This window comes from Pelodiscus sinensis, chromosome 11, assembly GCF_052426305.1.
Source record: "Pelodiscus sinensis isolate ZL-2025 chromosome 11, ASM5242630v1, whole genome shotgun sequence".
NCBI lineage: Eukaryota > Metazoa > Chordata > Testudines > Trionychidae > Pelodiscus > Pelodiscus sinensis.
Window position 1 is genome coordinate 8733046 of NC_143062.1, and position 12775 is coordinate 8745820.

A 12775-nucleotide genomic window follows, 5' to 3' on the forward strand; every position below is an offset into this window, starting at 1 on the left:
GTCAGACACCCAGAACACGAGGAATGTGCCATTAGTAATAGTGGTCACGTGTGGTGAATTTGGATCAAGTGACTTACCTGGCATAATTTAGGAACTTTGTGCCAGAGGCAGGGATAGTCCAGTTGGTTTAAAAACTACATATATGCTGAGGTTGTGTATGACGTCCTGTGTGATAGTGGGGCAGCTTGTTTTTCTTTATCTCCATGTTTGAGTTGGAAATACAGTAGCATCTCTGAAATTTGTACTAATGACTAAGGGATACCTTGTGAATCATTGAATTGCTCTCCTTGGCCTCTGAGGTAGGACAAGAAGCAATGGGCTTTAACTGCAGCAAGGGAGGTTTAGGTTGGACATCAGGGAAAACTTCCTCTGGAATAAATTGCCTAGGGAGGTTTGTGGAATCTCCATCCCTGGAGATATTTAAGAGCAGGTTGGACAGACACCTGTCAGGGATGATCTAGATGGTGCTTGGTCCTGCCGTAAGGGCAGGGGACTGGACTCAGTGACCTCTCAAGGTCCCTTCCAGTTCTATGAATTTTGGGAACTCATAAATCACAGTAATAATAATCCCTCTTCAGTCACTTATTTTTGCAATCTGGTTTTCAGGGGTAAGATTTTAGTTTACTGCTGCTGAAATTAAGAAGAAACAGTTTTGGCATTTAAGTTGACATTTAGCTGGAGCTGAATATGGTGGATGCTGGAGCAGAAGACCAGCGTGATGGGACCTATTTTATGGAGGGTGTGTGGTGTTAGACTAGCATGGGGCAGTAAGAGTGTTAAATGGCATGGAATCCTGTTTGGATTTTTGAACAACTGTAAATTGAAGTGTGCCATCTATGGGTGTTGGGGATATGGGATGCCGTCTATGGGTGTTGGTAGTACAGGATGCTGGATTTCTGGAGGGAGGGGCGTTTCTGTGAGCAGAATTCATGATGCTTTCAATTCTGATGCAGTCTGGTATCTTTGATTACAAACATGGATCTGCTTTTGCTAATGGACAGCTTTGTTAGGAAGCTGGTACTGCCATTGCCAGGGTAAGATTTTGCAGAGTTCCCCAATTTAGAGTGTGGTTTGTTTGTTATTTGAAACACTTTAGTTAAACTGATACAAACTCTTGTGTGGACACTCTGATTTCAGTTTAGCGTTAGTCAAAGGAACATGTTAACCAATCCTGAGATAAGTGCCCACGCGGGGATTTGCACCAGTTCTGTATGTAGACACGTTTTGGTAATGTTGGGCGTGGTCTCCTTTTACTGTCCCTTTTAATTACTACTTCAGCATGTTTCCTGTTCACCTTCTCACACAGTTAAGGCTAGGCTTGTCCACTACAGAGATCCTGCAGTGGTTTTTGTTGAAGCCAGATGAAGCCAACACTTTGCTATCAAATGTCAACAGAGAAGTGGGGAGCAGGCATTTTGTGCATGGATTAGAAGGGTCATAGAATAGAGTGGTTCTGGTTATGGGATCATAGACTAGAGTGGTTTTGGTTATGGGGAAAAGCGAAATCCCCATTTCTTTGTATATTGCAGTGGATTTCCCATGATAGCCTATGCAGGCTAACATATTTCTACCCCAGGAATGCTGAGGAGAAATGCTGGCACGTTGCTATGAAGGTGACATTCAGGCTAAGTGTTCTGCATTTGTAAACAGAACCCTTTCCTGCTTGAAGTTACTAAAGGAAGCAGCATTATCTAGTGGCCTGTGGCTTATGACTCCTGGTATTTTCCGATATGTCACTAACATGGTGGTTTATTTAGATTTATAGAGCAAAAAGAGACACGTGAATTTTGACAAGTAGGATTTTTCAAAGCAGCACAAGACCCCCTGCAAGTCAATGGCGTTTGTGCACGTAAGTCCCTTAGATGCTTTTAGAGGTCCCAACCTTAGGGCCCAGTTATTGAAGTTAAGCACTAAATCCCCATTTTAGGAACCTGTGTGGTGGCCGGCCTGCCTGCCTAAAGCATGTAACTACCCAGAATGGGTAATTGTAACGGGCTTAACCTAAATGTGAAATTTGGACTAGAAAATAGCAACCATTTCACTCACACTAGTGCAGACCATGCCACAATTAGCCAGGCCTTTCACTTTTAGATTGGCTTACTGTATTGTCCTCCTTGGACGCCAACACAGACTCCAGCTACCTGTTGTTTAGTGGGGGCAACCTGTTGCATCTATTCTTCAAAGTTTTATTGGCTTCCAATTTGCAGGCATGTCTATTCTTGCACTTGATTGACACAACTTCTGTCGTTCATAGGTGCTTAACACCCTGCCCTTCCCTCCATAAACAAAAAGTTTTGCCTTTGCAAGTAAAAATGTGAATGCTGCTTTGTTGGCACGAGAGCTCTCCTGCTGGCAAAGCTAAGTATTTAATCCACAGAAGTGCATGTTTTCACGTGCTGACTTTTAGCGATGGGGCCTTGTCACACAAAGTTGTCTAGGGTAGAGACATACCCCGCTTTGGTGTGCAACTCGGAGCGCTGCTTTTCAATCATGGGTTTTAATAGGCAGCTAGGTATTGCTGCATAAAGTGTTGAATGCTTAAATTTCAGTTCAAAAGGGATTTAGGCACAAAGGAGCCAAAAGCCCATTCACTGTCAATGGGATTTAGGTTCTTAACTGCTTAAAGTCGTTTTGAATGTGAGATTTAGGCTTTTAATGATCCATCCCTGAGTGCAGTGACCCCTTTAAGAATCTGAGCCTAAAGCTTTGCATGGTTTGGTTCTTGAGGCGCATTGCTTCCTCAGATCAGACGGGACACTTTCACTTAGACCAGAGATTCGCCAGCTGTTGCTCCCTTTGCAGCACTCCTTTCATGAATTACAACCCTACCCAGCATCCTAGCCCTCTATGGATTGGTGTATCCTTCTGTGGCCCGCGGGCAAGGGTAGAGCACAGTTTGAGATGATCTACTTTCAGATAGACAAGCTAAGGGAGGCAATATATTTTGTTGGAGCAACAGAAATCCGCTTCTCTAGGTAATCTTGGATGTTTCTCTCTAACAGAGTTTAGTCCAATAAGACACCACAATACTGTATATGCTTTCAGATAGTTTAGTATTTGTCGCCTGCCCTAAAGAACTTGTTCATCTGGGGACTGAATGCAAGATGTTCTCCATGCAGGCTGCTTGGCCCTGGAGCCTGTTCCATTAGTCCATCACAAGCAGAATTTGTCGACTTTCATGGGGCAGTGTAAAGCTCGTTGCTTTCCTCAGACATTAGCCTGAAGGGAAGGCTTGAGAAGTGAGTCTGACTTATTGGGGTTGGGGAGATCTCTGTGTAGCTGAGAGAGCCCCGTTATGTGTGTTAATCAGTTCACGCTGACTTTGAAATCAGCAAACAGGAAACCTTCATTCTCATTAGCTGGCATAAGCATAAAAATCTGTTAGGTTGTAATTGTAGCCTTTACATTATATTTGGCGTTTTGCTAACCTCTAGGACAAACTGTATACACATTGAAACAATTCAGTAGCTCAACGCACTCTTAATTTTACACTTTTTTGGGTTAGAAAAGGCTGGTTGTTGACTAGATGAGTAAATAAATACTCGTGTTTTGCTCACGTTTTGTGTCAAGCTGCATTTGGATGGAAAATGGAATTCAATGAAAAATGTACAAAACCAGCATTTTAAAAGTGTTTATAGTTAAAGAAAACAGCCTTAAATATGTTGGATGCACAAAAACTAAATTTACGAATGAATACTTTGCTTCAAAACGGATTTATTAAACTAAAGCGCAGGGGTGGCAATATACTGCCCGGGGGCCGGATCCGGCCCGCCAAGCCTTCAGTCCAGCCTGAGGCCCACCCCACTGGACCCACAGGCAGGGAGCAGCCCCAGGGCTCGGAGCAGCTAGATGCTCCGTCTGCCTTTCTGTGCTGGAAGTAGGGGGAAGCATTGCATGCTGTGAACCCCCTCCGCCAGCCAAACTCCCTCGCAGACCCCACACCCTCTCTTGCACCCCAGTCCTCTACTCCGAGCTTCCTTCTGCACCTAACCTCCATCCCAGACCCTTCACCCCTTCCACAGAAAAGTGCGACCCTTGACCAGTTACCAAAATCTTGGAGTGGCCCCTCCATCAACAATTATTGCCCACCCTGAACTCTAAAGGGTTATGTTAGTGAATTGACTGATGGTTTCTCATCACCATGGGTCAGATTTTTAGGTGTTTGGGTACCTAAAAGGGCAGACCGATTTCTAGTGGGAGTTCCAAAAATGCTTAAGCAGGTTAGGTATCCAGCTCCTGTTGAAACACCTGGAATTGAAATCAGTAGAAGTAAAGTGTTGCTTCATGGTTGGCACCTGTCTAATACATCTTTGAAAATCTGGCCTCTGTGGTTTTTTTTGTTTTAAGTAGCAGAGGTCATCTTCTGTTTCTTGATTGGTAGTCCTAGATTTGAAGAGGGAAAACAAGCTTTCCTTCTTTTTCAGCTCCCTGTTGGTTTCTCAATTTTGAATTCACCCAAATGAATGAAAAAAGTATCCACCTCTCATCTATGAAACCAAAAATAATTAAGGTTAATACCATGGAACAAACTGAAAGTACTTTTAGAAAAATACAACTGAGTGAATGCTTATATTTACAAAGACTAACCATAATTTAGCACAAGACTTTGTGACATGTTTATAAACTTGAGAGGAGCTCAAAAATTAGATATCTCCTCCTGAGAGCCTATATATACTTATATGAAAGCAGCACCTATTAACTCAGTGAAATCTGAGGAGGGCATGTTGAAATATTGGGATGTTGTTGATTTAAATTATTTATAATAAATGTAGGCATTTACCTAGGCTGTAATTTCAAACAGGTTTATTTTGAAAAAGAAAAATGTATTTCAATTTAAAAAAATCTGATTTTTTTATTATTAACATCTATTTTTATCCATCCATTTGAAAGTATGTAAATACTTTCAGTGAGAGAGAGAGACTGACAGACTTTGGAGGCCTTTCATGAATCTAAAAATAACAACACTCACTGGACAGATAGAATATCAGGGCTTGCTGCTATTGCTAAATTTCCAGCTGCAAGCTCAGTAATCCTTTGTTATGGATGCACAGACTTTCGGAGAGCATTTGCCTACTGCTTTTATTCATTACACCATTTGTATGTACCTGCCTTATACAGACTAAAAAAAAGCGTGTTGTGGGTGGCAAAGAAAGATGGGGCTTTTCTTCCCTTAGCACAACTTTGAAAATGCAACAGTCCAAAATCCGAGTGCACCCCAACAAGAGGCAGGGTTGAGTACCTGTCTCTGATGAATGTCAGATACTCACCCAGCTGCTGTGTAATCGTGCAAGGTGTGTCCCATATGCGCCTCAGAACCAGGGGCCAGTGAGCCTGAATGACTTCAGAGGTGCTTTTCCTGCCATGTGAAAATATTCCATCAGGTTAGAAGAGCATGGGTGGGCTTGTGGTTGATACAAAAACACTAAGGGTATATCTACAGTACAGAGGTTTTTTTTTTTTTTTTTTTTTTTTTGGAAAAATGTCTCTTTCCGAAAAAACGTTAGTTATGTCCACACTGCAATCACGTTCTTTTGAAAGAAAATCGAAAGAACAGAGGGTTTTTTCCAACATTGGTAAACCTCTTTCTACGAGGAAGAAGCCTTTTTCCAAAAGAGCTTTCAGGAAAAGGCTTGTGTGGACGGGGAAGAGGGAGTTCTTTTGCAAGAAGAGGAAAGAGGAAAACGCACAAGTGCACTCTGTCCATAGTAATGACGCCTTACATGCAAGAGAGCGTCCATTCAATGTGGATGCTCTCTGTCGAAAAAGCAGATTGTTTTTTCTATGTGCTTTCGCAGTGTGGATGCTCTCTTTCGGAAGAAGCCTGAAATGTAGACATAGCCTAAAAGGGGACTGAAGTTCGAAGACTTGTTGGTGCAGCTGGTATCCTTTCAATTGTATTTAAGGACCACTAAGCATCACCATCCTCCTCATCCCACTCAAAACCAGGCTTCTACAGAAATGGCATTTGGGCTAGAAAGGGTTTAATGTACGGAATAAGAACTTTTATCGCACCACTAAACCCAAACGGAAATTCCCACCGATGGTTCTCTGCTCTGGAAGCTGTTCATTCAGCACCCTGGTAGAATGAAGAGTGATTCACAGAGGAAATGTCAGTGTTGTGATTGCTAAGCCACTTCCACAGAATTTCTAATCTGAGGATGGTGTGACTTATGGTTTGGTAATGGGATGACCGAGACTTTCACTGGATCTCAATTCTCATCCTAGTCAGCAGTGACCAATACAAGTTACTCTGGCCTGTTTGACGTGAATTAATGGTCTCGGTCCAGTTGCCAAGAAACAGCTGTTTGTGTAAGAAGCCTTATGGGTAAAAAGTACTTCTCCAGGGCTGACAGTCTAGCATCTCTCTCTGTGATTTAGGGGTGCAGAGGAGAGCGTTTACAAATACTGTTGGGTGGCTCGGGGCAGTATGCATTCCCCTTATTAGTGTCCTCATACACTGCATGTCCTAACGGGCTCCTTTGCTTTTGCTGCAGGAGGAGGAAGAACAAGAAGAGGAGGATGACGACGAGGATGATGATGATACAGATGACCTTGATGAACTCGACACTGACCAGCTGCTGGAGGCTGAATTGGAGGAGGATGAGAACAACGAGAACGCCGGTGAGGACGGAGACAATGATTTCTCTCCCTCTGACGACGAGGAGCTCGCCAACCTGCTGGAAGAGGGGGAGGAAGGGGAAGATGAGGACTCTGATGCAGATGAGGAAGTTGAGCTGATCCTTGGCGACAGTAAGTATATTTCTAACCTGCTGGTCACAGGTGGTCTTGTCCTCACAAACATGCAAGAGCTAAATTTCCCTCTGGAGAAATTTGATTTCTCTCCCCACCCTAAATGAAAGACACGGGTTCCCCGCACTCAATCAGCTTTGTCTCCTGAAGTGCTTCACTGGCAGATACCAACCATGGTCTGAGGGAACCACCTTTGTTAGGTCTAGGGAGAAATTGTCTCCATCTTGATTTCCAGATGCGCTTGAGAGAATTTAAAAGCAGGTTTGCAGCTTGGTGTGAAGGATTGTTACACGTATTCCTAGAAATCCTGCTCCCCAGAGGATGTAACTTCTCTCCTCTTCTCTGCTTCGTTTAAATACTCCTGGAAATGGGAAGCCATTTTCTGCCTTGCAAGGTTGAGCCTCTTCCATTTGGCTGATGTACTTTGGGCAGTTGCATAGAGAACCGCTCAGCATGACGTTTCTGAGTTGGCTTCTTTGTGGCCCCGGATTGTTTCCAAGCTGCACAAAAGACTGAAGTTCTCCCTCTGGGTTAGGAGGAACAGAGACTTCATTCCAAAGAAACATAAATAAATAAAGGGTTGAGCGTTTGTCTAGCGCTTCAATTCTGAACATGCTTCATAATCAAGAGAGGATGGTTTTGTGGTTAAGGTGGCCCTGGTTTGAGGCTCCGAGTTCTGTTGCCACTTCTCCCACAGACTTCCTGTGTGATCTTAGGCAATTCCCTTAGTCCAGGGGTGTCCAAACTTTTTTCAAAGAGGGCCAGATTTGATGAAGTGAACATGCGTGAGGGCCGACCATTTTGCCTGACATTCTTTGAACCATTAAAATTAAATGCAAATTAACTATTTTATGCAAAGTTTATTGCAAACGGCAAACGACATAACACCAACTATACATGTTGGGCTCGTCTACACTGGCCCCTTTTCCGGAAGGGGCATGTAAATTTCACCTATCGTAGTAGGGAAATCCGCGGGGGATTTAAATATCCCCCGCGGCATTTAAATAAAAATGTCCGCTGCTTTTTTCCGGCTTTTAAAAAAGCCGGAAAAGAGCGTCTACACTGGCCCCGATCCTCCGGAAAAAGCGCCCTTTTCCGGAGGCTCTTATTCCTACTTTAAATATCCCCCGCGGATTTCCCTACTACGAAAGGTGAAATTTACATGCCCCTTCCGGAAAAGGGGCCAGTGTAGACGTAGCCGTTGTGTCCAAATATATTTATAACTGATTTAGACCAACTGACATTAACTGAGATTTTACAATGTATTCATCTCAATTGAAAAAAAAACTTGCCTACACTAATGTGAAGGGTGAAACTGAGATCTGGACTGCAGCACATAGGCTAGGTCTGGTTCAAAGGCAGTCCCTGATCTCAGCAGCTGCGGAGTCCGTCCCTGATCTCAGCAGCTGCGGAGTCCATCCCTGCACTCTCAGCCCCAAGGTAGAGGGCTTGCAGGGTCAGAGGCGGGCGGAGAGCGCAGGGCACGCTGGCCTGACGGCTGCCCGGGGGCAGGGCGAACCCGTAGCCAAGCGGGGGAGCGGGGCTGCGGACGTGCCCTACTTGGTGGACTTTAGGACCGCAGCGGCCGCCATGGACGGCGGCGGCACGGCCGGAAGCGGCGCCAGTCAGAGGAGCGCCGGGGAGCCAGGAGAGGGGGAGGAAGCGGGGGCTGTCCCTGCACTCTCAGCCCCAAAGCGGAGTGCAGGGGCAGGGTTTGGGACTGCAGCGGCGGCGGCGCGCTGAGCGCGCCGGTTAAAAAAAGCACCGGGGAGCCGGGAGAAGCGGGGGGCCGTATTAAATCCGACCGCGGGCCGCATTTGGCCCGCGGGCCGGACTTTGGACATGCCTGCCTTAGTCTCATTGTGCTACCGTTCCCCATCTGTCCCATGGGGGTCCTGGCCTCCCTTGTGTGGGCAGTGAAGAGGTGCTAAATTATCGCAGTGATCATGCCGGATGGGGTGGGGCTCAAGTTGGAGAATTAACCTCTTCGGTGGCAGGTGAGCGGGTTTGGGGTGGCAAGTCTCAGTGTGAGCTGATGTGGCCTTCCACACGCGGTTCAGCGTCTCTTACTGGCAGACTCATCCATGCTCTTCTTCTGTTTCGTTGTAGTGCAGCCCTGCTCCTCTGAGATCAGACTCATGAATCTGGGGGCACGACCCTCTCAGGTCTCCAGAGATTTGCTTATGTGTATGTCATTCAGTGTGCCGCTCTCTTGAAGGTGGTAGGTATTTTGTCCCCACAGGACGTTTGCATAGCTCTAATTAAAAATGAATTGCACTTTCGTAGATACTCAGTGGTGTTCCTTTGAGAGCGGGGCTGTCCAGCCTCTGAGACGAAAGGAGACACCCGATTAGGGATCACCAGTGGCACACCATCCTGCAGAGCCTTCCCCCACTTTCTGGCCAGAGGGGGACACTGGCATCCGGTGCGCCATCTGCCTCCCCCTTCCCTTACAGCCGGTGGAAAGACCAGGTCCTGTGAGACTGCCTCTGCCTTGTCCCAGGGCCCCGGAGTGGCTGGACCCCTCCACCAACTCTCTGTTCCTGCTGCCTCTGCTGAGGCTACGGGGCTACTGTGTGCGGAAGAGCCAATGGGAATGGAAGGGGAGCCCCAAGAACCTGCCGTCTCCGCATTTGGGCTTGGAAGGAGGCCAGGGGAGGGGGTTGAGGAAGGGTGAGGCTAGGCGGGTAGCAGATGCTGATGTCAGGAAAGGGGGGAGGGACAGAGATGGGAGAAGTCGTGTGCCCTCTGAAAAGGGGCTTGTTTTAAAAGGCTGCGTTTGCAAGCCAATTGCCTTGGTACAGACGTGGCATTGACATCCGTGTGTGATTGAGGAGAGGGGGGTGGCCGTGTCAGACAGTGAGCGACCCTCTGACGTCCTGGCAACGTGAGTACATCTTTCCGGCTCAGGAGTATTGGGGTCCCAGAGATCATTGGTTGGCTCTGAAATCTCAGACCGTGGCAGCCAAATGGGCACCAGCCATTTAGACTTGTGCCTAAAGTACTAGAAACCGCGCAGGCGCGGGCGCGGAGCAGCGCACAGAAAACCAGAGACTTACCTGGAAAAGAGACCAGAGGCTTCCATAGAGGTGCCGACGGGTAGCAGACATGACACTTGGCAGTAGTCAGTCACCCTGCTCCTGTACAGAAGGGGGAGGGGGAAGGGAGTGTTAATAGAATGGCAGATGGGCATGTCGTATCCAGTCTGCTCTGGGGTTTGGATTGGTGGTTTCCCCATGTGAGTGCTGGGCGGTGGGGGGAGCGTGCGCGCGCTCTGGGGAGGAATCAGGCTGGTGCTCACCAGGCTCCACCAGGGCACTGCCCATAACCGCTTCTCGCCCCCTTGCAGCCATTCCCCGCCCCATTTCCTTGTGGCCTGTTCCGCTTCTAGGGGAGAGCAGGTGTGGTAGAGAGGAAGCGGGCACAGGGGTGGTGACCTCTTCTCCGCCAGCATGTGGGGACCTAGGCCTTGTGGAGGGAAGAGGTTGGACACTGCTAGAGCCAGCCTGGCGAGGAGGAGCAGCTGCAGCAGTTGGCTGGCTCACTTCATGCTCTGGCTCCCCGTGCTGGCCCCTGTTCCCTGGCCATGTCATAACGTCTGTGCAGGATGAGACTGGATGTGTGGGAGTTACCAGGCCCAAGGGACTGGCCACGGCTCCTCCTGGCCCAGGGAGGAAGTCCCAAGCCTGTGCCAAAGGGTCATTTGGTGCTGCCTGCGGGGGAGGCTGAAAGCGCAGACGCGGCTGAGCCCGTGCTCTGCATCACTGGGGCCTGGGAGGTTCTACTCTGCACCTGTGTGTCTGAGCAGGGGGGGCTGGGAGGTTCTACTCTGCGCCCGTGTGTCTGAGCAGGGGGGGCTGGGAGGTTCTACTCTGCGCCCGTGTGTCTGAGCAGGGGGGGCTGGGAGGTTCTACTCTGCGCCCGTGTGTCTGAGCAGGGGGGGCTGGGAGGTTCTACTCTGCGCCCGTGTGTCTGAGCGGGGGGGGCTGGGAGGTTCTACTCTGCGCCCGTGTGTCTGAGCAGGGGGGGCTGGGAGGTTCTACTCTGCACCCGTGTGTCTGAGCAGGGGGGCTGGGAGGTTCTACTCTGCGCCCGTGTGTCTGAGCAGGGGGGGCTGGGAGGTTCTACTCTGCACCCGTGTGTCTGAGCAGGGGGGCTGGGAGGTTCTACTCTGCGCCCGTGTGTCTGGGGGGGGGGGGCTGGGAGGTTCTACTCTGCGCCCGTGTGTCTGAGCAGGGGGGGCTGGGAGGTTCTACTCTGCACCCGTGTGTCTGAGCAGGGGGGGCTGGGAGGTTCTACTCTGCGCCCGTGTGTCTGGGGGGGGGGGGGCTGGGAGGTTCTACTCTGCGCCCGTGTGTCTGAGCAGGGGGGCCTGGGAGGTTCTACTCTGCGCCCGTGTGTCTGAGCAGGGGGGCCTGGGAGGTTCTACTCTGCGCCCGTGTGTCTGAGCAGGGGGGCCTGGGAGGTTCTACTCTGCGCCCGTGTGTCTGAGCAGGGGGTGCTGGGAGGTTCTACTCTGCGCCCGTGTGTCTGAGCAGGGGGGGCTGGGAGGTTCTACTCTGCGCCCGTGTGTCTGAGCAGGGGGGGCTGGGAGGTTCTACTCTGCGCCCGTGTGTCTGAGCAGGGGGGCCTGGGAGGTTCTACTCTGCACCCGTGTGTCTGAGCAGGGGGGCCTGGGAGGTTCTACTCTGCGCCCGTGTGTCTGAGCAGGGGGGCCTGGGAGGTTCTACTCTGCGCCCGTGTGTCTGAGCAGGGGGGCCTGGGAGGTTCTACTCTGCGCCCGTGTGTCTGAGCAGGGGGGCCTGGGAGGTTCTACTCTGCGCCCGTGTGTCTGAGCAGGGGGGCCTGGGAGGTTCTACTCTGCGCCCGTGTGTCTGAGCAGGGGGTGCTGGGAGGTTCTACTCTGCGCCCGTGTGTCTGAGCAGGGGGGGCTGGGAGGTTCTACTCTGCGCCCGTGTGTCTGAGCAGGGGGGGCTGGGAGGTTCTACTCTGCTCCCGTGTGTCTGAGCGGGGGGGGCTGGGAGGTTCTACTCTGCGCCCGTGTGTCTGAGCGGGGGGCTGGGAGGTTCTACTCTGTGCCCGTGTGTCTGAGCGGGGGGTGCTGGGAGGTTCCCCGGCCTCTTTGGGGTCTCTAGTGAAGAACAGAATCTGCAGCCAGGCCCTGGCCAGCTGGCCCATGCACAGTTACTGGGCCTGGGGGTGGCTCCTCTCTTTGGGTCTTGGCTTTGTCAGGCTAGTGTGGTCCAGGTCCAGGTCCCGTGCGCGTCTCGGACTTGCTTAGCCATCCGGTCCTCTGCCTGCAGGAGGCTGTGGCCAGGAGGTTCCCGACCATGGGGAGGCCATTGAACCTCAGACAGATCACAGTCTGGAGATGTAGGGTGCATCTTGTCCCCTGCCCCCAGTTGTACTGGTCTCTGTTGGCCGTACTGGTGTTCCCTGGCAGCCTCTCCCTAGTCGCTAGTGTCTCTTGCCCAGCCTCAGGGCAGCACATGCAGCTGGACTGACTTGCACTTTCTCTTGAAACTTGGGAGATGTGTGGCAGCTCGTGTGCCCGAAGGGGCCCAGCCGGGAGCCTTGCTGTAAACACTTCCCCTGGATAAATGGGGACTCTGGAAATAGGTCCCAGAGGGAAGAGTTGAAAGGAGTCCACCTGTTAAGTGCTCCGGCGGGGCTGGGGGCGGGAGAAGCCGGCGCAACGTTGAGAGGCCTTAGTAGGGAGCTTGTGATTCTGGTAGTTCAGAACATGGAACGTTTCTTTGACTTTTGCCAACACCTTTTTCCTACCTGTATTAAAGGTACCTAAAAAGGGACAGGGGTGTGCGTGGAGTGGGAGGGGACGGGCTTCTGTCCTTAGCTGCCTTTTTCTTTTCTGAAAAGGCCTTAAAAGTTGGTCTCCTTTTTTATGACTATTTGCTTAGCTGGATGGCTCTCAGGAGAGCCCAGGAAATGTAAGAGAAGTCATAAGAGACTGGAAGCGGAGAGAAGTGAGTTTTGGTTACTCTTTAAAATGGCTTTAACCCCTAGT

At 50.0% G+C, this 12775-nt stretch overlaps 1 protein-coding gene across 4 annotated transcripts in view; it reads left to right on the forward strand.

Moving 5' to 3' along the window:
* The window catches only part of DCAF1 (DDB1 and CUL4 associated factor 1), a 101141-nt gene that overhangs the window by 86631 nt on the left and 1735 nt on the right, over positions 1–12775 (forward strand). For 3 of the 4 annotated variants that reach the window (XM_075939457.2, XM_075939459.2, XM_075939456.2), the window contains 2 exons: positions 6495–6750; positions 8860–8971. In XM_075939457.2, coding sequence (XP_075795572.1) covers positions 6495–6750; positions 8860–8966 — 363 coding nt within the window. In that variant the 3' untranslated portion in view covers positions 8967–8971. The remainder of the gene's footprint in view (positions 1–6494; positions 6751–8859; positions 8972–12775) is intronic. The other variant, XM_075939460.2, reaches the window with a different exon arrangement.